At 40.6% G+C, this 22,146-nt stretch overlaps 3 protein-coding genes across 5 annotated transcripts; 2 read left to right on the top strand and 1 right to left on the bottom strand.

Annotated features, from left to right (window-relative positions):
- Positions 1-1,041: 1,041 nt before the first annotated feature.
- On the top strand, positions 1,042-3,839 carry LOC134005491 (uncharacterized oxidoreductase YtbE-like). Of its 2 annotated transcripts, XM_062444416.1 has the most exons (6): positions 1,042-1,194; positions 1,351-1,663; positions 2,015-2,160; positions 2,399-2,538; positions 2,619-2,777; positions 2,861-3,839. In XM_062444416.1, exons 2-6 carry the CDS (start codon positions 1,416-1,418, stop codon positions 3,038-3,040), a joined length of 873 nt encoding a protein of 290 aa, XP_062300400.1. In that variant the 5' UTR covers positions 1,042-1,194; positions 1,351-1,415; the 3' UTR covers positions 3,041-3,839. The 2 variants fall into 2 exon arrangements, with proteins under 2 accessions (XP_062300400.1, XP_062300401.1); XM_062444417.1 differs by lacking the exon at positions 1,042-1,194 and having other exon boundaries at positions 1,276-1,663.
- A 1,229-nt stretch (positions 3,840-5,068) lies between these two features.
- LOC134005492 (uncharacterized oxidoreductase YtbE-like) lies at positions 5,069-7,107 on the top strand. The gene is made up of 5 exons (XM_062444418.1): positions 5,069-5,518; positions 5,705-5,850; positions 6,057-6,196; positions 6,284-6,442; positions 6,518-7,107. Exons 1-5 carry the CDS (start codon positions 5,283-5,285, stop codon positions 6,695-6,697), a joined length of 861 nt encoding a protein of 286 aa, XP_062300402.1. The 5' UTR covers positions 5,069-5,282; the 3' UTR covers positions 6,698-7,107.
- Positions 7,108-7,193: 86 nt separating this feature from the next.
- On the bottom strand, positions 7,194-14,105 carry badb (BCL2 associated agonist of cell death b). Of its 2 annotated transcripts, none has more exons than XM_062445122.1 (4): positions 14,065-14,105; positions 12,034-12,186; positions 10,639-10,853; positions 7,194-10,410 (listed from the first exon to the last, which is right to left on the bottom strand). In XM_062445122.1, exons 2-4 carry the CDS (start codon positions 12,176-12,178, stop codon positions 10,273-10,275), a joined length of 498 nt encoding a protein of 165 aa, XP_062301106.1. In that variant the 5' UTR covers positions 12,179-12,186; positions 14,065-14,105; the 3' UTR covers positions 7,194-10,272. The 2 variants fall into 2 exon arrangements, with proteins under 2 accessions (XP_062301106.1, XP_062301104.1); XM_062445120.1 differs by lacking the exon at positions 14,065-14,105 and adding an exon at positions 13,047-13,192.
- Between the last annotated feature and the right edge of the window lie 8,041 nt (positions 14,106-22,146).

Here is a 22,146-nt window from a genome sequence, read left to right as displayed (position 1 = left end):
TTTTGCAAAGCTTTAAAGGACTGAATCCGGAGGAGAAAATGGGAAAGAAAGGATGGCTTGTATTTGTTTGACTTGGTGATTTTAAGATTTCATGCAGTTTTGCTCTGATGAAAATACGTGAAGAATGGCAGAAAAAGGCTTAGTCTTACACCTGTAGCTGCTCGCTTGGTCTCAAATTCTCAAACATTGTTTTTGTCTCATAGCTTTTCATGGCTAAGCTTTATGACATGTTTTTGGTGTCGCGCACAGGTAGGTTATTACATTTCTGCTCATGAACTGCTGTCATGTTCAGTGATACATGCTCAACCAGAGCAGACAACACCAAGACTAGTAACTAAAGCTACTTTACACCCCACTACTTCCACTAAATCCCATCTCAAACCTGGTTTGAGATGATGGGCCGTCCTATGGTTTCTGATCTCCTTCAGACTCAGCCTTTACTTACACTTGACTGTGCTCTCTTGCTCTGACCAAAAGTATAAAAACTGAGAAGCACAGAGGAGATATTAATCAAACAGTGGGCTGTGAAGTAAGATGCAGGTAGTATCTGTCTTGCCTGTAGCTGCTGCCTCCTCTGATCTTGAACTTGTAGATGTTACTACCTGCTCTGAAGAATCGAGTTTCAGGAAAAGGGAATGAGGAGGCCTGTAGTGACATGGCTGACCTAAAGTTGTCAAAAAAAAGGAACAGATTAATGAATAAATTGACAACTAATGTCTTTCTTTCTCGTCCTCTATTAATATTACCGTAATGTCTGAAGAAAATGTGAAGCACTAACTAACTAACTAACTTCAACCTTCCACCAGGACGTCAACAGTTAAAGCCGCGGCTGTAGCTGTGTCAATCAAATGCTTGACTGATAGTGATTTGCAGGATAGAGCAAATTCCCGCCTTCCATCACGTTCGCTTCTGTCATTGGCTACATTATCTTCCAATCAGCGGCGTCAGAGCAGATGTCACTATGGTGACGGCGAAAACCGCCCAAACTGTCATATGGCTGTCAGCTGACCACGTGGGGCAGGAACGACTAACTGTAAACATCCTGTGTCCCGGTTTTTATAAGTAGCATTTCGCGCGTTTTCTAAATCGTGACTCGTGACATTTCATCTCACGGACACTTTTCATTTTGTGTGTGAACAAAAACCCTTTACACGCACCATACTTTAAAAGTATTCAGCTGAAAGGACCCAAAAGGTGAGTTGAAAACAATTTAATATCTTCTACGGTGGCAAACTTCTCTACTGTTTATTTGCAGCATAATACTGTGACGTTCAAACATATTATAGATCAATATACTACCATTAAAGTAACATGTTTGTAACAATGTTTGTACTTGACTGTGGTGTGCAGCGTTTCAACACCATACTTCAGACCACAGACAGGGTGCAAAGAAAAGTAAGTGCCTTTCAGTCCAGATGTCGTCCTCCTCTGCAACCTCCTCTGTCCTCCTAAATACGGGGGTTCAGATGCCCCTCCTGGGTTTGGGGACCTATAAACTGCGTGAATTTGAGGATGTCTCCAGAGCTGTGGATGCTGCCCTGGCTTCTGGTTACCGGGCTTTTGACAGTGCAGCTGTCTACCAGAATGAAGCTGAATTCGGCCGAGCCCTGAGGGAGCTGCTGCCAAAACATGGCCTGACCAGAGAGGATGTATTCATAACCAGGTATGTTTGATAAGTGAATGCTTTTCAAATAGGACGTGAGTATAAAAGTTGTAGTCTTAAGGTATTATGGTACATAAGACAGAGCTTTTGCTCCAGCACTTTTACACACAAGATAAACATATTGCTGCAATATTTATATTGTGACATGAAGCTAAAAATACTAGTTTGCTGTATTGTAATAGCCTTAAAAAGTTTTCTTTATCAAACTGTAATCGCTGCATAAATGAGCAAGGCCTGTTTGGATGTCATACCATAATCACAAGACTACTTGGAAGAACTGAAACTCACTTTTTCCTCCTAAAGGCTCAGCATGAATGCTTGATCTGTTCTTCTCTCTCTTCCTCCCTACAGTAAGCTGAGCCCAAAAGAGCAGGGGGAGAAGGCCATGCAGGGAGCTCTAAGCAGCCTGTCTCAGCTGGACTTGGGTTACATTGACCTATACCTGATCCACTGGCCTGGCACAGAGGGACTGGAGGTGACTGACCAACGCAACCCAGGTCAGGAGTTATGATCAATTCAGCTTTTTAACTCTTGTCACTTTGCACTTTAAAATAAATGCATGTATTGCATTCATACTAAAAAAAAATTCATTTAGCAACTTTGAGAGCTGAAGAAAGTTACCTTAATTTAAAATAAGTCTGTGCTTTAGTGTATCAAGTCTCATGCTCTACCTCCTTGATATAGTTGTACATGAATAACACTGGTGGTGAAGTCCTAATTCATATTTGATCCCAGTCAACAGAGCCCAGAGCTGGGTCACACTGGAGGAGCTGCATGCACAGGGAAAGCTGAAGGCCATCGGAGTGTCCAACTACACACCGGCACACATGAGGGAGCTGATGCAGAGCTGCAAAGTCACTCCTGCAGTGCTACAGGTATAACACACCAGAGTCAAAGTAGGATAGAAACCAAGTCAAATACAAAATCAAACACAAAAGCATAATATTTTTTTCAGGTGGAGTTCCACCCACAAATGTGCCAGGCAGAGTTGAGGAGTGTGTGTGAGGAGTTTGGAGTGTGTTTCCAAGCTTACTCTTCTTTGGGGAAAGGAAACCTGGTCACTGACCCTGTGGTCATGGAGGTGGCAAAGAACTGTGAACGCACACCTGCACAGGTAAACACACCCAGAACAGTTTGATTTATGTCTTCTTGGGGTCCACAAACCAAACACAGTTTAAGTCTTTTGTTCCCCTCCAGGTCTTGTTGCGTTGGGCCGTGCAGCAGGGTGTCCCGGTGCTCCCTAAGTCCTCACATCCAGACAGAATAAAGGACAACGCCAGGCTCTTTGACTTTACACTGAACGACACAGACATGAACAGACTGTCAGCTTTGGACTGTAAACACAAGTACTGCAGGGATTCCTCAGCGGTGGTTTGATAAACCACAAGTGGGATACTCATTGAGTTCAATGATGCCTTATTACTGATTTTACATTTTCCCTCCCAACTCTTCTTATCTGGTAACTGCAGTTAATAATAAACAGTGCCAACAGTGTACCAATAATCCAGTACACTTGAATGTAGCTTATCAGTAGCTGTAGTGTGTGATCAGCATTTGGCAATATAGTGATTCTAAGATACTGCATGTCCATTTAGATAATTTAAGGGACAGGAGACAAAGGTGTGATGTGTAAGTACTGGGTAGGGTATGAAAAAGGAAGGATAACTGGATGGATAAAGTGATGTGGAGTGAAAGATACAAGGGAAGACAATGAAGTTGGTGTTGGAGAAGGGCTGGAGACTGTCTAGGTTGCTCAGAACAGTTCTGATAATCTCCTGAAAACAGAATAAGAGAAAGAAAGAGACATAAAATAAAGGAGGAGCAAATTGAAAAATAAGAAGTAATAATGAATAAATTCACTGTGAAAACGCACAATTAATTTCATAAAGAAGATTGGGAGTGCACAACTTATTTGAATACTGACTAGGACAGCAGCATGATCCATAATTACTTTGTTATTGGCTGAAGCGGTGTCTGTCTATCACTTCCTCTCCACTGTTGAAATATGTGAAATGCATTATAAAATGTTCACAACACACTATTATCATTTTTCATTGGTAGCGGTTACAGTTTTAGTAGCTTGTTCCATTGTAAAGCAGATTATAATCAGTGACAGTAAAGTACCAGCATTTAAAGGCTTTGACGGTTGAGTTTAAAAATAAAACTTCTGCTGCTGCGGAGTCTCCAGTGTGAAAATTATTTGGTATAGTTAAGATAAAAGTGTCTTCTTTAGTCACAAGAGCTTTCCAGGACGTGTTAGAACCTTTATTCTAAGACGTTGTCATTGAATTAAAGCTGTCAGATCCTGTGAGGCTTGCAATCCTATTTTCTTGCTCAAGGAAAGGTATGGAGTCAAGACAAACTCACACTAGACTGTGTAATGGCAGCCATTATAGAGAACAGCATTGAAAGAACAGAGTTGAAAAGAAGAAAAAGATCAATGTTTCCTCTTGCCTGAAGCCTAGATATATCCCCCACTGCTTTTGCTACTGAAGAGTGTTTTGCAACGCTTTAAAGGACTGAATCCAGAAGAGAAAATGGGAAAGAAAGGATGGCTTGTATTTGTTTGACTTAGTGATTTTGAGATTTAATGCAGTTTTGCTCTGATGAAAATATGTGCAGAAAAAGGCTTAGTCTTACACCTGTAGCTGCTCGCTTGGTCTCAAAATCATTTGTATTTCATCTCAAGCTTGTTTTGGTCTTATGGTTGTGTTCTTTGGAATAGTTTTGATATCATGCACAGGTAAAAAGCACACAGGTAGGTTATTAAATGTATGCTTTTGAACTGTTGTCATATTCAGTGATGCATGCTCAACCAGAAGGCCTGTAGTGACATGGCTGACCTAAAAAAATAGATATGGCTGACCTAAAGTGGTCAAAAAAGAAACAGATTAATGTATGAATGAATTGATGAAGTTGTTGGTTCAGTGAACCGGCATATGACATGCTAGGTTTGGATATTACAGACTAGTTTAGCTAGCTAGCTCGGACAACATTTCAGGTGCAACCTAAGCTCTGCCTTTACATCTGTAATAAGTGTCTTACATTTTGAATAACCCTAGGCAACTACTGTCTCTTTCCCCTTCTATTAACATTACCGTAATGTATGAAGAAAATGTGAAACATGTTCAGTCGTCCAGCAGACTAACTTAACCCTCCACCAAGTCGTCAACAGTTAAAACCGCCACTGTCAATCAAACGTTTGACTGATAGTGATTCGCAGGATAGAGCGAATTCCCGCCTTTCATCACGTCAGCTTCTTTCATTGGCTACATCATCTTCCAATCAACGGCGTCAGAGCAGATGTCACTATGGTGACGGCGAAAACCGCACAAACCGTCACATGACTGTCAGCTGACCACGTGTAGCAGGAATGAATAGCTGTAAACATCCTGTGCCCCGGTTTTTATTGAAAGCTAAGTTGCTTTTCACGACAGTTCATATTCCTCACGTTTCCTCTCACGGACTCATTTTGTTTTGTGTGTAAATAAAAAAGCTTTATATGCATCATACCTTAAAAGTATTCAGCTGAAAGGACCCAAAAGGTGAGTTAAAAACAGTTTAATACACTTCAGACCACAGACAGGGTGCAAAGAAAAGTAAGTGCCTTTCAGTCCAGATGTCGTCCTCCTCTGTCCTCCTAAATACGGGGGTTCAGATGCCCCTCCTGGGTTTGGGGACCTACCAACTGCGAGGTTCTGAGGATGTCTACAGAGCTGTGGATGCTGCCCTGGCTTCTGGTTACCGGGCTTTTGACAGTGCAGCTGTCTACCGGAATGAAGCTGAATTGGGCCGAGCCCTGAGGGAGCTGCTGCCAAAACATGGCCTGACCAGAGAGGATGTATTCATAACCAGGTATGTTTGATGAGTACATCTTAATAAATCACTATCTGTCATCGCTGAATAAGATGAGCAAGAGACTGTCATACTCTAATTACAAGACCTTTTGGAGGAACTGAAGCTCATCTTTTCTCCAAAAGGCTCAGCAAGAATACTTGATCTGCACCTTCAGAGTGTCCTTCTCTCTCTTCCTCCCTATAGTAAGCTGGGCCCAAAAGATCAGGGTGAGAAGGCCATGCAGGGAGCTCTACACAGCCTGTCTCAGCTGGACTTGGGTTACATTGACCTCTACCTGATCCACTGGCCTGGCACACAGGGACTGGTGGTAGCTGACCAACGCAACCCAGGTCAGGAGTTATGATCAATTCAGCTTTTTGACTAAAAAAATGTATTAAATTAAAAATGGTCTCATTTAGCAACTTTGAGAGCTGAAGAAAGTTACCTTAATTTAAAATAACTCTGTGATTTAGTGTATCAAGTCTCATGCTCTACCTCCTTGATATAGTTGTACTTGAGTAAAACTGATGAGGTCCTAATTAATATTTGATCCCAGGCAACAGAGCCCAGAGCTGGGTCACACTGGAGGAGCTGCATGCACAGGGAAAGCTGAAGGCCATCGGAGTGTCCAACTACACACCGGCACATATGAGGGAGCTGATGCAGAGCTGCAAGGTCCCTCCTGCAGTGCTACAGGTATAACACACCAGAGTCAAAGTAGGATAGAAACCATGTGAAATACAAAATCAAACACAAACACAAAAAGCATAATATTTTCTTCAGGTGGAGTTCCACCCACAACTGTGCCAGGCAGAGTTGAGGAGTGTGTGTGAGGAGTTTGGAGTGTGTTTCCAAGCCTACTCGTCTTTAGGGAAAGGAGAGCTGGTCACTGACCCTGTGGTCATGGAGGTGGCAAAGAACTGTGCACGCACACCTGCACAGGTAAACAACAGTTTGATTTATGTCTTCTTGGGGTCCACAAACCAAACACAGTTTAAGTCTTTTGTTCCCCTCCAGGTCTTGTTGCGTTGGGCGGTGCAGCAGGGTGTCCCGGTGCTCCCTAAGTCCTCACATCCAGACAGAATAAAGGACAACGCCAGGCTCTTTGACTTTACACTGAGCAACACAGACATGAACAGACTGTCAGCTTTGGACTGTGTACACAAGTTTTGCTGGGATCCTTCAGAGGTGGTCTGATAAACCACCAGTGGGACACTCATTGACTTCAATGATGCCTTATTACTGATTTTCTTCAGTTCTAGCTATAATGTAGTAGAAAGAAATTGAACCAATGTTTTGAGGACTTGGATAAATGAATATTCTGACAAAACTGAGTGCGCAAGTAACATTTTGGACAGCACTGGCTATAAATTTATATTTTAACTGTGAATGATGTGCCATGACACCTGACAACCTTTCCAAGCACTACTCATACCTTTGTTACCTCATGATCACAAAATACGTTTTCTTTTTAGAAATCAATCCAAGTGTCATGAGTTTGAGACTTTTCCTTTATAAATATGTTGCTTCATATTGTTATTTCACTATGTTAATATTATGTCCTATATGTTCAAGTCTTGCCATTCAAATTGTATGAATGCCTTAAAATCTGCAATGAAAAACTTATGACTTCACATTTTTTTAAGCGCCCTCTGTACTGGAATATCTCAAAGAATGACACTCACTTTAAAACCACTCTTAAAATTATTTATTCAGGACAGCATATACCAGAAGTTTCACAGCTGTAGAGAAAATACATTTACAAAAGTCATTAAAAATTAAAAAAAAGAAGAAATATTAAAATTCAATTTTCTCCACACACACGCACATACATACATCTCCAGATTCAAGTAATACCAAGGATGGTTGCAAAACTACAGGTGCCCAAGCAGGTTTTTCCTCTGGGATGTCTTCACTGCCACAAATGCCAAAAAGTCAAAACCATTAATGGCTGCATGACTTGTTTTTTTAAGTCACTATCTGTTGTTTGTGATAACATTTTTCTTACAGTTGTGACAGCAAATGCACCTCCACACGATTGTGTTTCTTGAGCAGAATATTTGACAGCGAGCTGTAAAGTTTAAGGCGGTAATGCTGGCTATGCGGTGTCACATCACAGGTTACAGCATGTTCAAGGCAGTTCATGACAAAATTAAATTCCAGCTGATTTTTTTTTATTTTACAGAGAGTAAAGCATTCGTATCTGGCCCCAAGCTCTCAACACCATGGACATATTTTTTTGCCAGCTGTACTCTTTGGGTCAAAGTACAGACACAGAAGTGACGTTAAAATGTAAAACACCATTTTTTACAACAGCACAATTATTTAAAACACTTATTCTTGACCTCCATGTTAAAATCTGATATCGTAAAACTGAGGAGTCATTCCTTTTGCCAGGAGCTCTATGCTTATTAATTTAAAGGGTTGCCAAAATCTTTCAGTCAACTCATCTTACACAGTCAGGGTGATGCATATGTTACGTAACACATGGCAGACGTTGTTGAATCTACCGAACAAGGTGGTGCCATTCAAGATTGTCTAAGTTTCTCTTTCTGATTTGAAAAGCTGCGCAAGAAAAGCTGGGAATGAACTTGTAGTTCAAAGACAGTACAAATGCAGCCTATAAGCCTGCACACCGAGAGCTTCACAACTCAACCCTACAAGTCGAGAGGAAGAGAATAAGACACAAGTAGAACAAACCTATTACCATTTCCAATAATCACATATTGATAAACAAGTCACATGTAGCCCAGTCATATTTACCAAGCTGTGTAGATGTGCTGATCTTTGTTTATAGAAATGTATGACTTTTGAGCAGTGGTCTGTGTGCAGTCATTGCTAATAATCCTCAAAAGCCTGAATATAAACACATAAATTGCCAATCTAGAGTTAGATCAGCACATCTACACCAAAGGCTTGACAGATTAAGATCCCATTATAGTCACACCCCAATGTAGATAAACCCACATTTAAACAAATTCACATCCCAACAGGACTGAAAACTGATTTTTGTGATCAAGTTCAAAAAAGTAGATTGCACCTGTGTTTAAATGTGACTAGACGCTACATCCACCTTCTATATGCATCGGGTGCTGAGTAAATGGGTATTGACTCCTTGTATAGCAGTTAATTCATCTCCCACTGACTTCTTTAAATATGCACCTAACATGTATCACAACAGCCATGGATTGTACACTGCCTATTGCTAGGTTGGCCACACTCATTAAACAGCATGGTAACTTTGTAAAATAGGAACATGTTAAATAAAAATTCTGTCCCAAAAACCACATTGCTTATAATCCCCACCGCTGTCATCTGATACAATATTAACAAAATATGTACACATAAAAATTCCAGTGTCTGTTTTATTTATTCTTTTTTTTTGCTCATCCAAGGCTTTAAAAAGATAGATTCATATTGGTTTGTGCTTTTTTTTATATGTATGTTTAATGTTCATTTTCTTCAGATATAATCTAACCCTGAAGTTTTACAAAAGATATTATTTCTGCATCATCAGAGATTGTCCTTGTACAAGATTGTTCTTTCTTTTGAAAATTGGAGATATAAAGCTGTTAATGATAGTCGAGTACAGTTGTTTGAATGGTGCTGGCTTGCGTGTGCCAGAAGCTGGATAAAGGCTGCGATATGAACACTTAAAAGTGCAGTATGTGGGATCTAGTGGTGAGGCTGCAGATTGCAACAAACTGAATATGCCTTCCCCTCCCCTTCCAACCATTCAGGAGACATTACGATGGCCACGAAAAATGCTAATGGCCATCTCTAGAGCCAGTGTTTGGTTTGTCCATTCTGGGCTACTGTAGAAACATGGCAGTGCAACATGGCGGGCTCTGTGGAAGAGGACCCCTCTGTAGATTTAAAAGGCTCATTCTAAGGTAACGAAAACACAACAATTCTTATTTTCAGGTGATTAAAAAACATACTTATACTTATACTTATTAATTTTATATTCCGTTTCTGCAAACTCTGTTTCACTAGATGCCACTAGATTCTACACACTGCACCTTTAACTGAATAAAAAACCTTCCTTTACACATGTATAGCTCTACTCAGTGTGAGTATTTTGGCACACAGTTACAGTAATGTCCACAAGCTGGCGCAAGGCAAGCACAAACATTTGGAAACACACAAGCATCAGTGATTTCCTCAAGAAAATGAGGGAGGAAGGAAATTCTAACAGCGTTCAAGTTGGCCTCAAAAAGTCCGGTGTGTGATCTCAGCACTTTTATCTCTCCATCTACAGTATATTGCATAGTGTCGATGTGAGAGACGACTGAAGTGGTAAGCATGTTTTTAACTGAGTTTTCACCCCTCGAATCCCTTTATATGTTATATACATCTTTTTTTTTTATATCATCCGTTTTATGGGGTTCGGATAGCTAACAGTCTGTCCTCATGCCTGTCTGTCTTTCACCATTTCACAGTGACCTGCCCAAAAATATCGTTAACATCACAACCATCACAAATACAAAAATGTATGTAAATGTCACTAACCAATGACATAAAAAAATGAGCGGGACGCATTCAGCTCAGTTTTAATTACCGTTCGTCCCACCTTTCCATGTCTTTGTTTTTGGATCTTTATCTCTCTCTCTTTTTTTTTTTTGATCACACCAACCTGTCATCCGTCCTTACTCAGAGCAGATCGCATTGTTTTCATCGGTTGTTCTGTTGGCTTTCCCCGTTCTCGTCATCTCATTTCCAACAATCTCTCCATCCTTTCAACTTTGTGTCGCTCTTTACTTTCCAGTGGTCTACTCAGTGCGGTGCGTGTGGTTTTCATGGTGGTTGTTCTCTCCCTCTGTCTCCTGGTGACTGAAGAGATAACTCCACCAGGTTTTAGAGTGGGGCATCTGTCTGGTCGCCCCAGCGCTCTTCACCTTCTTCATCTCCTGAGGCACAAATATAATGTGAGGAACAAATTTAGCTGTTATCTGAGATGCTACATTTTGTTTTATTATCTGTGTTTGTTGGAGCGAATCATTATATAGTCTGATCCTGGCACAACCTCAATCTTTCTTATAGCCCAATCATATCAATGTTATCAGTTCCCAAATATAACCACATAGCCCCTGATCTCTCTCTTTTTAAACCCCTTTAACATGCATCCTCATTCTCACCCCTTTGTCTAACAGGCTGTCGAACTCGTCGCTCATCCTTCGGAGCTGCCGGCCATATTTCTTGGCTGCCCAGAGGGCAGGGGGAGCTGACTTGGACCGTCCCCGGAATGGAGCTCCTTCAGTTGGTGTACCAGCCTCATCCTCCCCCCTGGCCTGGAGCTCCTCATCTCTGGAGACCGTGGTAGCGTGGGACTCTGAGTTCAGCCTGATTCGACCTGTCACAACATGGGAGAAAGAAGGGTGAAACGAGGTTTGTGATGTTTCACAGGAGCAGGAACAGATCAGTATAAGTGTGTGAAAAGAGGCAATAAGGGGATCAAGTAGGACTAGAGGAATAGTAATGAGTAATGACCAGAATTAAGTGTTCAAAAAAAAAGGAGATTGTGGGGAAAATACAAAAAACACCCCCTCTTTACTGCTTTAAAAAGAGCTACCTAAATGCAAACTGGGTTAGCCAACATTTAAACTGTACAGGCTATCTTAAAAAAGAATGAAAGCAGTAGCAGATATTCACATTTGAAAGATCGATTGCCTAAAAAATAGATTGAGAGAATTGATCATCAAAATAGTGGCTGATTCTTCTTCTGTGGATCTGCTGATTGATTAAACAACAGCTGTTAGCTCTAGCCAGATTCAAAGTCTCTGTAAAATGAGGCCTAAGAAATGAAGTCAGGAAGAGTCAGGACAACAGATGGACAATTTGGAGAAACTGATGAATAGGTGCTGAATTGGTCTGACTCATTGACATAAACCATGTTAAGAGTAGGGCTCACACTGCAGCAGCTATTACAAAAAACAAACAGGAGAAGAAACTGATGGTCATATTAATTTTTTTTTCTTTTTAATAAACTGGATTAAGATTCAAGCTATCATTAATTACTACCAGCATACATGTGTTAGTGTTTTTAAATACGCAGTGCTGCCCTGATACATTTCAGCATATCATGACACACTACACATAACCACTAATGTAGCATAACTTGAGCATGGAAATGCATTTGTAGTCAACAACTCATCCAGAAACACAGCAAACAATGAATTGGACAGCAAACAATGAGGGACAGTGTAAGTACTGTAAGCAATAAAGATCAGCACAGAATGTATTTTGTAAACCCTGATTGTTAAAAATGCTATTTAAAGATAAAGCTGTACATGAATGCTTCCAGGAATAGATAAAAAGTGAATGAAGAAATGAAGCTGCTTTGATTTGATGTATTTTGAATCCCATCTGGACCAGGTTGTGGATAAGGGTGCTCAAGGATATTTAGGCAGTTTAGATGTACAGGCGTGGTTAAAACCAGCATTGCTGAGACACGTTCTGTGACGCTATCGCCAATTTGGAAACCCTCCCTTTCTTGTAGTCCCAATTTCACTTAACCCTTGGTGGTAACCTACCTGCCATTCTGAGTTCAGGTAGGGTGAGGTTGTGGCCTAAAGTAACCCGCTGTGCTTGCTCAGATGATGATTGGCTGTTATCTCCTTCCTCAACCTCCTCGGAGGGCTCTGACTCGCTGTCGGAAATGGTGAACTTTGCGGCCATCGTGACATCTGAATTAGGGTTCAATAAAAAAATGACGAATGTTATTTTTGGATTTAATAACAGCTATGCAGTTACAAAAAAATACTATATGAACAGAGGAGGTAATATGCACACATACATTAGTAACACACATAAATCACTGTTTATAGTTTTAAAGACCATAGCTTGACAGCCTCCCCATGGATGTGTTGTTTTAATTATTTATTATTATTACTATTGAATTGCTTTTATGTCCTAAGGAATGTGGTTCTTGTTCTGTGTGAGCTCACTGCACCCAATTCCAACTATGTTGAAATGTCATGGTTAATATTAATGTTGGCCAGCACTTGACCTCTCTTGGAAAACTAGAAAACTAGACACGTAGTCCTAACAAATAATGACCAAAACAACATTTGTTCCAATAATTATGTATAATAAAGGAAATCCAGGTGCATGGAAGTGACTATTATGACAATTGTTCTACCATTTCACAGTCCAACAACACGTTAGCTAATTATTGAAGAATCATAAAATGGCATCATCCATTGTATCCCTGATGCTGCCCCCCTATCTAACACACCCAGCAGGCTATCTCGCTCTGCTTGATATTAGCCGGTCCAAAGGTGTTCACACTGTAACAACCGAGCAGATAACCGAGCTGTTTTGACAACACACATACCCTCATTCGAAAACATGATCGACTTGTTGTTACACTGTTATTAAACGGAGCAGCACACACATCTTTCTCTCCGGTCAACACACTCAACCGCTTGTTTTGTTGTTGTTGACTGAAGAGGACAAAAGAAACTTCCCACAGGGCGGAAGCTTGTCGGGGCTATTGGAGCTAAGAGCGTACGGAGAAAAAATGATTATTGTTAGTTTTCCTTACCCGAAATCTTTATACCGTGAGCCCGAAAAGTGCGAGTGTGTCTTTAGTTAGCCTCATGCAGCCGCAGCTGTTGTTGTTGTTATCGGTGTCTTGTCTTTTTACTGTACAATACAGTTTAGCTCCGCGCTCACCCAATCGCCAGGCGTCACCACACCGCCGCTGCGCGCTGACGTCACTGTTGCGAGCTAGGACTGGGCTTGTTTGTCTCACCGTATTACCCCAATGAACAGTATAGAGGCGCAGTTGGATTTTAGATGAGCACAAGTTAAAAGTCCCCTGATATGTTTAAAGGTGCAGTATGCGAGAATTTTTGTGAGGATTTTTAGTTTAAAACAGAAAAAACCCAGAAAACAAATATTATCAACATAGACTCATTAATAATAAAGTGAAACCTCCCTTGACTATGTTGCCTGTAACAGCATATGGACGGATTTCTATGTAAAAGACTTGGGACAGTTTTGACGGGAAAATCCAAATGATGTGATGCTTATGCGCAGAGAGGCATGGTACTTGACCATGCCTCTCTCTCATACCCCTACAGCGCCAACAGGATGCAACACTATCTACATTAGTACTGGAGGCTTCAAGTTTCCCACAACTACACATAATATAGGGGCCCAGCAGTTAAACATTTGTCCCTGTAGCAGGTTCATCTGGTCCAATTCAGTAGCTTCTACTGGCATTCGATGTCAAATGTGTCTACAAATCACAACAACAGTCTAAACTGACAAAGATATGGAAAGAAACGGAACTGCTTTGTTGGGCTTCTTTCCCTTCACACTTTTTAGTTGCTGTTTTGGAGATCTTGATCACATTATATAATCTTCCCAAGCAAATGAAGTTGCCATGGAATTGTATAGTAGCAGTCAAAACTTTTGATTGGTACTCTATACTGTATGGTTAAATGTCAGTTTTTGCCTGAGCACTTTAAGGGTTTCTTGTCCACGTGGGATTACAGGTTGATTTTGACCTCTGAATCAGCTGTTGACAAAATAAATAAGTGCACATGCATACATACCGACTTCCTTGGAAATCTTTGCTGTCTGGGCTTGGTTTCCTTTGGAGTTCCTGTAAACATGAGGGCTAAAGGTGAATTAAATGGTAATAAACAAGGAGGGAAGCCCAGTGTTACATAACAGTTATGGAAGATTTGCTGTCGGCAGATGTTGAGCCTGATAAGAAGAGGGTGGGTCAAGTTTACACTCTTGCTCTTACAGCACATGACTCAGTAGGTATCTGGTAAAGTGATAATGGATTTATATTTAGTAAGACTAAAAGATTTGTCTTCTCTTCTTTTTCTTACCTGAGACACGTAAGAAGACAGAAAGACAGAAAGACAGAAATTCTCATTGAGAAGTTTGTTGTAATACCCTGTATGAGCAGCAGGGGGGGAGGCAGGACTACAAACTGATCTTTGGGATTTTTGCTGAGCTGTGTTCCTTTTCGGTCAGGCGCTGCTTCTTCCCCAGTCAAAGCTTGTCAGTGTCTTGCGAAAGAGAAAAAAAAGGAAATACCTCACATATCTTTCTAATTATCATTGATGACTACAACTACATCTTTTGCAACATGTAAGCGTCTCATGAGAGGTCAGGGGTTACCCATCGATATTGCCTCACAAAAACAACATCAAAACTAATGAAATAAACATTTTCCTCATTTTCTGAGAAGCAGAAGTAACAAACCCACATCCAAATGTGTCTCCTGCTCATTATTGTTTTAAAATCCTTACAATAGAACAATACATGGGGTGTATATGGTACAGTTCCCTCTCCTGCTAGTCTCTTCACTTTGCTCTCCTGCACTTTCCTCTCATCAATGCAGGAGAGTCAACCATGTAATTATCTACTATTTATATGTAGAGCTGCCTCTCTTCCTCTCTTCTTCTCACTTCCTCTACATCATTCTTCCCTCTGCCTCTCTCACATTATGAGCCTCTGTGAGGTTGGAAACAAAATGACTCTGTTTTGCAAAGTCAGTAATCGACACTTGAGTGGGAGAAGCAAGCAATTTTTTTTTAGTTCATTATTTTATTTATTGAGACTGTGACAGGATTCAAGGCGATGTGATGCAGCTTCTTCTAATTCAGGACTGTCAGTGCATCCAAATAGAGCTGTTTGAGTTTCTAAGCTTAGACAAACATGCAGAGTCCACACAGTCAGCTTTTCATACACTAGGGTAAAGATGGAGCGGCTCTTAACAATGACTGTTGAGACTGGCTTCTTTTGAACTCTATTTTTGGAGGGATTATACAAATAATACATGGGAGTTCTTATTTTGGTTGGATTCGTGTGTCGTTTGAGGAGCGTACTATTATTATCCATTTTTATGTGTGAGTGTGTGTTTCTGAGACACAAAATAAATCTCTGTGTGCTAAATTTTGCAGCATTACAGAGCCATACAAATTACCATTCTTACAGTGGTTGAGAGTGTGAATGAGAGAATGATTTCACACATTTTCACATACAAGCAGGATCATTTTCACATTCATACAAGCACAGAGAGTGTGTTTGTGTATAGGTCTGGTGGATTTGAGTATAATCTGAGGAAGCCTTACAATTAAAGTCCATTTATATCTCCATGTAGCAACCTCACCCTGCCTCCATGCCCCTCATCTGGTGGTTATTTTGGGAAACATAGGCGTATGTACTCCCACACTGTCTCCAAACCACCACTCAGTGTGTGCGAGTGTGCCTATGTGTGCATGTGCATGTGTGTGTGTGACTGTTAGAGGGCTAATGCAGCAGCATTTCCAAGTGGCTCCAGAAATGTTCTTTCTATTTCAATGGCAGGACACTGCCTGTCTGCAGCCGCAGCCTCACTCACTGTCCTTTCAAATATTTCCCCCTCTTTGCAGACCCAGGTTCAGTCAGGTAGCTCTGTGAGGCAGCCGAGGAATACATTATGAGCAAGTTTTGAATTATTTGAAGTGGGAGAGCTGAGAGAGAAGAAAAGAAAGACGGTATAAAAAGAGAAGGTGATTTAGCTCCCACAATTCCAAAAAAGATGAGAGGTACATCCGAAATGCATGCAGACACTATGTACCAGGCCTGGTGAGAGGGAGAGACGCAGACAAAGAAACTGAAAAAAAAGAAAAGCAACAGATGAAAGATCATAAGCAAAGGCGGACAGCAAGATGAGAGAGGCATCTGTGAGTGTAGAGAGAGAATTAGAGTTTTAGAAGAACTGAAATGTTGGCAGTAAATGTGAAATTTTTGCAAAGCTAGCAGAGAAAGAGAAACCAGAGCAATGGCACAGGTGAAAGAGACAGAAACTGGGAAAGAGAAAACTTAACCTACATGAGAGAGGATACACTCCTCCAGTCCCATTCAAGTTGAGCCCTTTCATCACTGCCCTCTGTACATGCTCATTATATACGGGCCGCTCCCTTGCTGTACAGCAAAGTCACTCTGTGATCACAAGGTTGACATATGGCAGCTTTATAATTCAATGCACCACACCCATGTATTCCCTGCTGGTCTTATAACCAAACTCTTCTGAAACTAAAGTTTGGGACTAAGTATGGGTTGCTGTTTTTTTTTTTGCTTGCTGGTAAAAAAAAGCTCAACAAGTCATTTGATCAAGGACTAGTCTTTAAATCCCTCCGTCCTTACAAGTGAAAAATCTGTTGTACAGTAGCTCAGAGTGAGGTAACAATTCTTTTTGTCGCTTTTTGTTGGTTGTAGTTTCAAGAAACTAACACTTGTTTCTTGGAAATCCCCTAAAGGAGGCACAGTTCGGCATATTGAGAAATATGCTAATTTGCTTTCTTGCTGAGAGTTATGTGAAAAAATGGTCACCAGTTCTCATGTAGCTTGAATATGACGCTACAGCTACAGTCTGTTAGCTTAGCCTAGCTTAAAGACTCAAAACAAAGGGAAACAGCTAGCCTGGCTCTGTCCAAAGGTGAAAAATCAGCCTACCACAACCTCTAAAGATCACTAAATAACAACTAATATTTTCTTTGTTTAGTCTGTACAGAAACGGAAGCAAAATAACAAGCACTTGCAAAGAAATTACTGCTCTCGACCAAGAAACAATCTGCCCTATAGTGTCCCGTAAACTTATTGGTACACTCCAGTTTTTGTATTAAGTTTTAAAAAAAGAATATACAATTAAATTACTGAGTTTTAGAGCTGCTTCTAAGTGAGCTAATCTTGACTCAAGCTAGCTGTTTTCCCGTTTCCAGTCCTTATGCTAGGCTAAGCTAACCATCATCGGGTGCAACTGCACATTTAACGGAAAGACATGAGAGTGGAATCCATCTTCTCATCTAAGTCTGTGCCAGAGAGCAAATGAGAAATAGACTAAAGTAATAATATAAACCTTTTGTGTTCCACAATGAGAAATGGCTTGAATGAAAGCAGGTTTTAAACTGTAATTAACCTCTGCGTGGACTTCACTCGACACACACGTCCCACCCATTCACATGTCTGTTCTCTATCTTGTCAACTGGCAAGCCACACACACACTCATACAGCCCTCTTATAACCCTCTAGTATCATCAATTATGGTTGGGTTGTTTTCATGTGGTTGGAGCAGAAACCATGTGAGTGTGTGTTCAGAGAGCCACTGAATATATATATAGGCTATATGTGCAAACTGGTCTGAAACATATGTTCTCCATATGTTAACTTAAAGGTGTGCACCAGCACTTTCCTGTCATTATATCTCCTCATGATAGTTAATGAATAGATGTCTTTTTCCACTCAAAAAAGGGCGCTTTAACTGTCTCAGGCTGGGAAAACAAGATCACAATATGAATGTAATGTCTTGTGTCTCACCTTCCCTGATATAGATACTCATAAGTTCAGGTTTTCAATTATTCACACTTGGCTGCAACTAAGTAAGCATTGCATATCACCATAATACAGTTATTATCACAATGCAGCTTTAATTGTCTGCAGTTCATTTAAGCTTTTGTTGGCTAATCAGGCTATGTTTACCACTATACAGCCTTGCCTGCAGCAAAACACATTTACATGCTTAATTTCGTTATCATGGTAGAGCCACTATAAAGTGCCATGCAATAAAGTCATTTCTATGCTATTGACTAGTTAAATCCCAATTTAATGTATCACTGCTCCAAATTTAAGTCTTTTATTACATTTTAAATTTTACGGCATGTAAATCTGTTATTTTTTACTTTTACTGAACAAAATAATGAGTGGAGGTGTTTGTTTGTATATAATTGTTAGTGATTAATTAAATATGAACTATTATAAAAAGATATGAGATTGCTCTGAGAAGCAGAAAATGTGACTTTTCTTTCACTGTTAAGCTTAAGCATTGCAGAAAACCTCTTATACTGACATATATATAATTGTGGCGTCAACCTGCTAATTACAGGCTTTGAATCACATCTTTGACTGACATTGTATATGACAATTATTAGGTCAGGTGATATTTCCAGTAGCTTTACTCTGTGTCTCTGTTTTCCTCCCCATATTTCATAAGAAGAATGGGTAATCCATCCTCCTTTAAGGTTTTATTTGTTTTGTTTTGACAGTGATGAGAGGCAGGAAATTGGATGGAGAGGCGCAACACAGTGCAAAACAAGCCGCATTTCCAGCCCAGATGAGAGTACATGGTATCTGCATTAGTACATTTGTTTTCCTCATTGTTACTGCCCGTATCTTTTCTTAATCCTCTCCTCCATCTTTCTCTCATTTCACCTTCTCTTCAGCTCTCGACATTAGCCTCTTCATTCTTTCACACCCTCTACTTTGCATTTCTCTGGCCCTTGTGCCTTCCATTATTCTTTATCCATCTGTCTGTCTTTCTGTCTCTCTATTTCTTCTTGTCCTCTCCCCCTGTCATTCTCTTGCTTCCCTCACCAATAATCCCCTGTGCTCTCTCTCCTCCTCCCTATCCCCTCCTTTCTCTGCCTCTCTGTCTTGGAGTATCAATTCTGCCTCCCTATTCTCTCTCTCTTCATCCTTTTTTCCTTCCTTGTGTATCTGGGTTGATGTCTGAACTAGTTCATGTAAAGCTTGCAAGCTGGTGGCGTCATTGCTTCTGTTTAATTGATGTTGTTTGATAGGAACAAGCTGCTTGTTGGATTCAGTCAGGTGGTAATGAAATCTTAAGAGCCTAACTACGAATGAGCCCCATACTAAAAAAACAGGAGGCGAATTGAGGTGACTGTGATTTCATTTTTTCACATATAAAAGCTTTTCAACGCGTGTTGAGTTTGGGGACACAAAATGCTGTAATTCATTAGTGATTACATCCTGGCACTTTCCCACTACGTACAACTTTTGCTTTACTCTGATTGCACTTTTGTAAGCGAAGTTAGAAAAGTGCTGTAAAGTACTGCAGAGGGAGCGCTGCATTTACATTAACAAACCATTGAATACTAATGGGAACTTGCACTGCTGGCTCCGTCAAGTCCCAGTCAGCAGAACAGAAATGGGATAAGTAACTGTAACATTAGCATAACAATACAAATCTGCATTAAAAAAAAGAAATAAAAGCCGTGATAGATGGCCGTCATTACAAGGAAAGGAAAAGGATCACATTTGCCAATAACCTGATGTATTTTTCCTCTTAGAGTACTTCTGTTCCTTAGAGCTCATTATTTTATTAAACTTCAAATCCATCACTGCGGCAGGCTGTTGGATGTTTTCATCACCTCAAGATACTTCATGTAATGTCAGATGCAGCTTTGTTTTATATTGTTTCAAATTTGAATGTTAATGTGAACATGCAAGATGTGTGTCTGTACACTTAGACATATCTGTGTCTGTGTGTGTGTGTGTTTGTGTTTGTGTTTGTGTGTATGTGCAGTGATAGGAATCATAGTAAAAGGTCAGTATTGCTTGAGGCGAGAAGACACCGAGACAGAATGATGAATTGTACTTAGGGACCATTTTCCTCGCACTACCCCAGGCTATATTGAAGTGCTTGGATGTATATGAGAATGAGAAAGGACAGGTGCATGCATACGTGTTTGTGAGAAGGGGATGATTTTTGGATGGGGGATGCAAAATTACATGCGCATGATGCAATATTGAAAGACATTATACCAGTAACTCTGAGGTGGAACACTCCCCCATGTGTTTCACTTCTCTTTTTTCATTTCAGTGAGGCAAGAGCGACAAAAAGGCAGAGGAGAGCAGAAAAAACACAGACACGGTAAGACGAGAAATACTTTTGTCATGGTTGTGGTGACAGTGTATTTCGTAGAAAGAGGGTTGAAGAAAACACTTCTTGTTTTGCTGATGACATGCAGGTTTCAGTTTAAAGCTGGGTATAACCATTGGCATCAACTGGCCTGTGGGGTGCATTTCAATTTTTATGAATTTCAGCTATATCAGGAAGGATACACACAGGGCTTCTGTGTATGGGTGTGCTTTGTGTGGGGTGTGCGTCATGGATCTGATTGGTTTCTGCCTCCTGATTAATCAGCAGCTCCCTTTCAATGCTGATCAATACCCTTCCAGGCTGATGGAGGTGGTCCACATCTCATGTGAATCATTTGTTTTGGTGTTTGAATGTGCTTGTGTATGCTCATGTGTGTCATGTTAGAGAATCACGAGATTCCTATTTGAATGTATGCACCTGCTGAAAATGTTTGGGTGTGTGTGTTCACGGTGCAGATATATAGCCTCGGACACTACAGTATAGAGTGTGTGTGGCCCCAGAGCCACGTAAGCACTTAGCAATTGACTTTTGCCGTGATTGACGGTGTGCCTAACGGCCAGAACGCCACAGCGACAGATGCTTTGATGCACTCGTATAGCTGTTAACGCTTTAATAACCTCGCATGGACAGAAAACAATCAACTCGTGGGTGTGGGAGCATGTTTGTTTCAGTGATTTTGGATCCATTTGTGTCTGGACATGACTACAAGTGTATGTAAAAACTGGCAAGAATGTATGATACATATTTCAGCTGGTCTGAGAGAGAAACAGTGGAGTGTGGCTGCGATGCTCATTTTTTCCCTTTCAAATTATCATGCCTCATTTACTTGCAATCCTCCTCCTCATAATTTAGTTTTGTTTCACGGCTCCCCTGGACCGTACTCGGCATGACTTACAATTTCTTTGGTAGGCCGATACGATGAGTGTGTGGTGGCTCATGAATAATCAGAAGCCAACAATGTGTTATAATATTCGAAATGAAGCAGGATGACTTGATTAGAGGGCTACTGTGTTATCACGGCCAATATTTGAGCTGTCTTGCTTCGTTCATGAGAGGATTCTGAAATGGGATTTGGGGACTTACGGCCTGTATTAGCCTTTATTTACCAAATATAGTTTCTCACACAGACTACAAACTCATATCATTCTGTGCTAGCGTTAGTGGCTCAGGTTTTTCTCTATGCTTATGATACTGTCAGGAAATCACTGAAATGTGCAATTTCAAGAAGTGAAAGTGATGTGATTGCAGTATGAAACTTAGAGTGCACATTTTGTACATATTTAGACACCTAATTTTGAAATTGGTGTTTACTGGAATTGGAAATGACAAGGGTCAAAAAGAGTTGGGGAATTAGCTTTCTTGCTGAAAGATAGATAAAAAGATTGATACCATACTGTCATTAAGTGCAAAGCAGATGGACCCAAATGCCCAAAGGACACAGCAGGCACAAGGAACTTAACAATATATGTACTAAACAACTTAGGAACAGGACACAGAACATGAAGAGAGCTGATAGACTGGGGAAGATTCGTGAAGCAGGGCGGAGCAAACGAGACTAATGCAGGGAGACACACAGAAAACCATAAAAACCCAGAAAACACAGTATAACCATGAACAAACTCACAGACACGACTTAAATAAGTGCACAAATCACAACAAGCACACGCCAGTAAATAAACTTCAGAATATATTGCTGTTGACAAAAACATGAATAAATCAGGCTGTCAAGCAGAGCGGTTTGCATATTAAGGCTGCATGTAACAACATAAATCAGACTAAAAGACAAGTGCAGCTCTGAATAACCAAACTAGTGTTTCAGTTCACTTTAGCACCTACAGTACTTCCTATGAGAGTCAATGTATGTAGCAAGCAACAGTATCTCAGTCTGTCCTTCTTCCCACTCAGTCCAGTCTTAACAAACAAGCAGAAAAGTCTGAGGGCATCTGGTGGATTGGTG

This window comes from Scomber scombrus, chromosome 23, assembly GCF_963691925.1.
Source record: "Scomber scombrus chromosome 23, fScoSco1.1, whole genome shotgun sequence".
Taxonomy (NCBI): domain Eukaryota; kingdom Metazoa; phylum Chordata; class Actinopteri; order Scombriformes; family Scombridae; genus Scomber; species Scomber scombrus.
The sequence above is the reverse complement of the archived record's forward strand: the minus strand, read 5'-3'. Positions and strand labels throughout refer to the sequence as shown.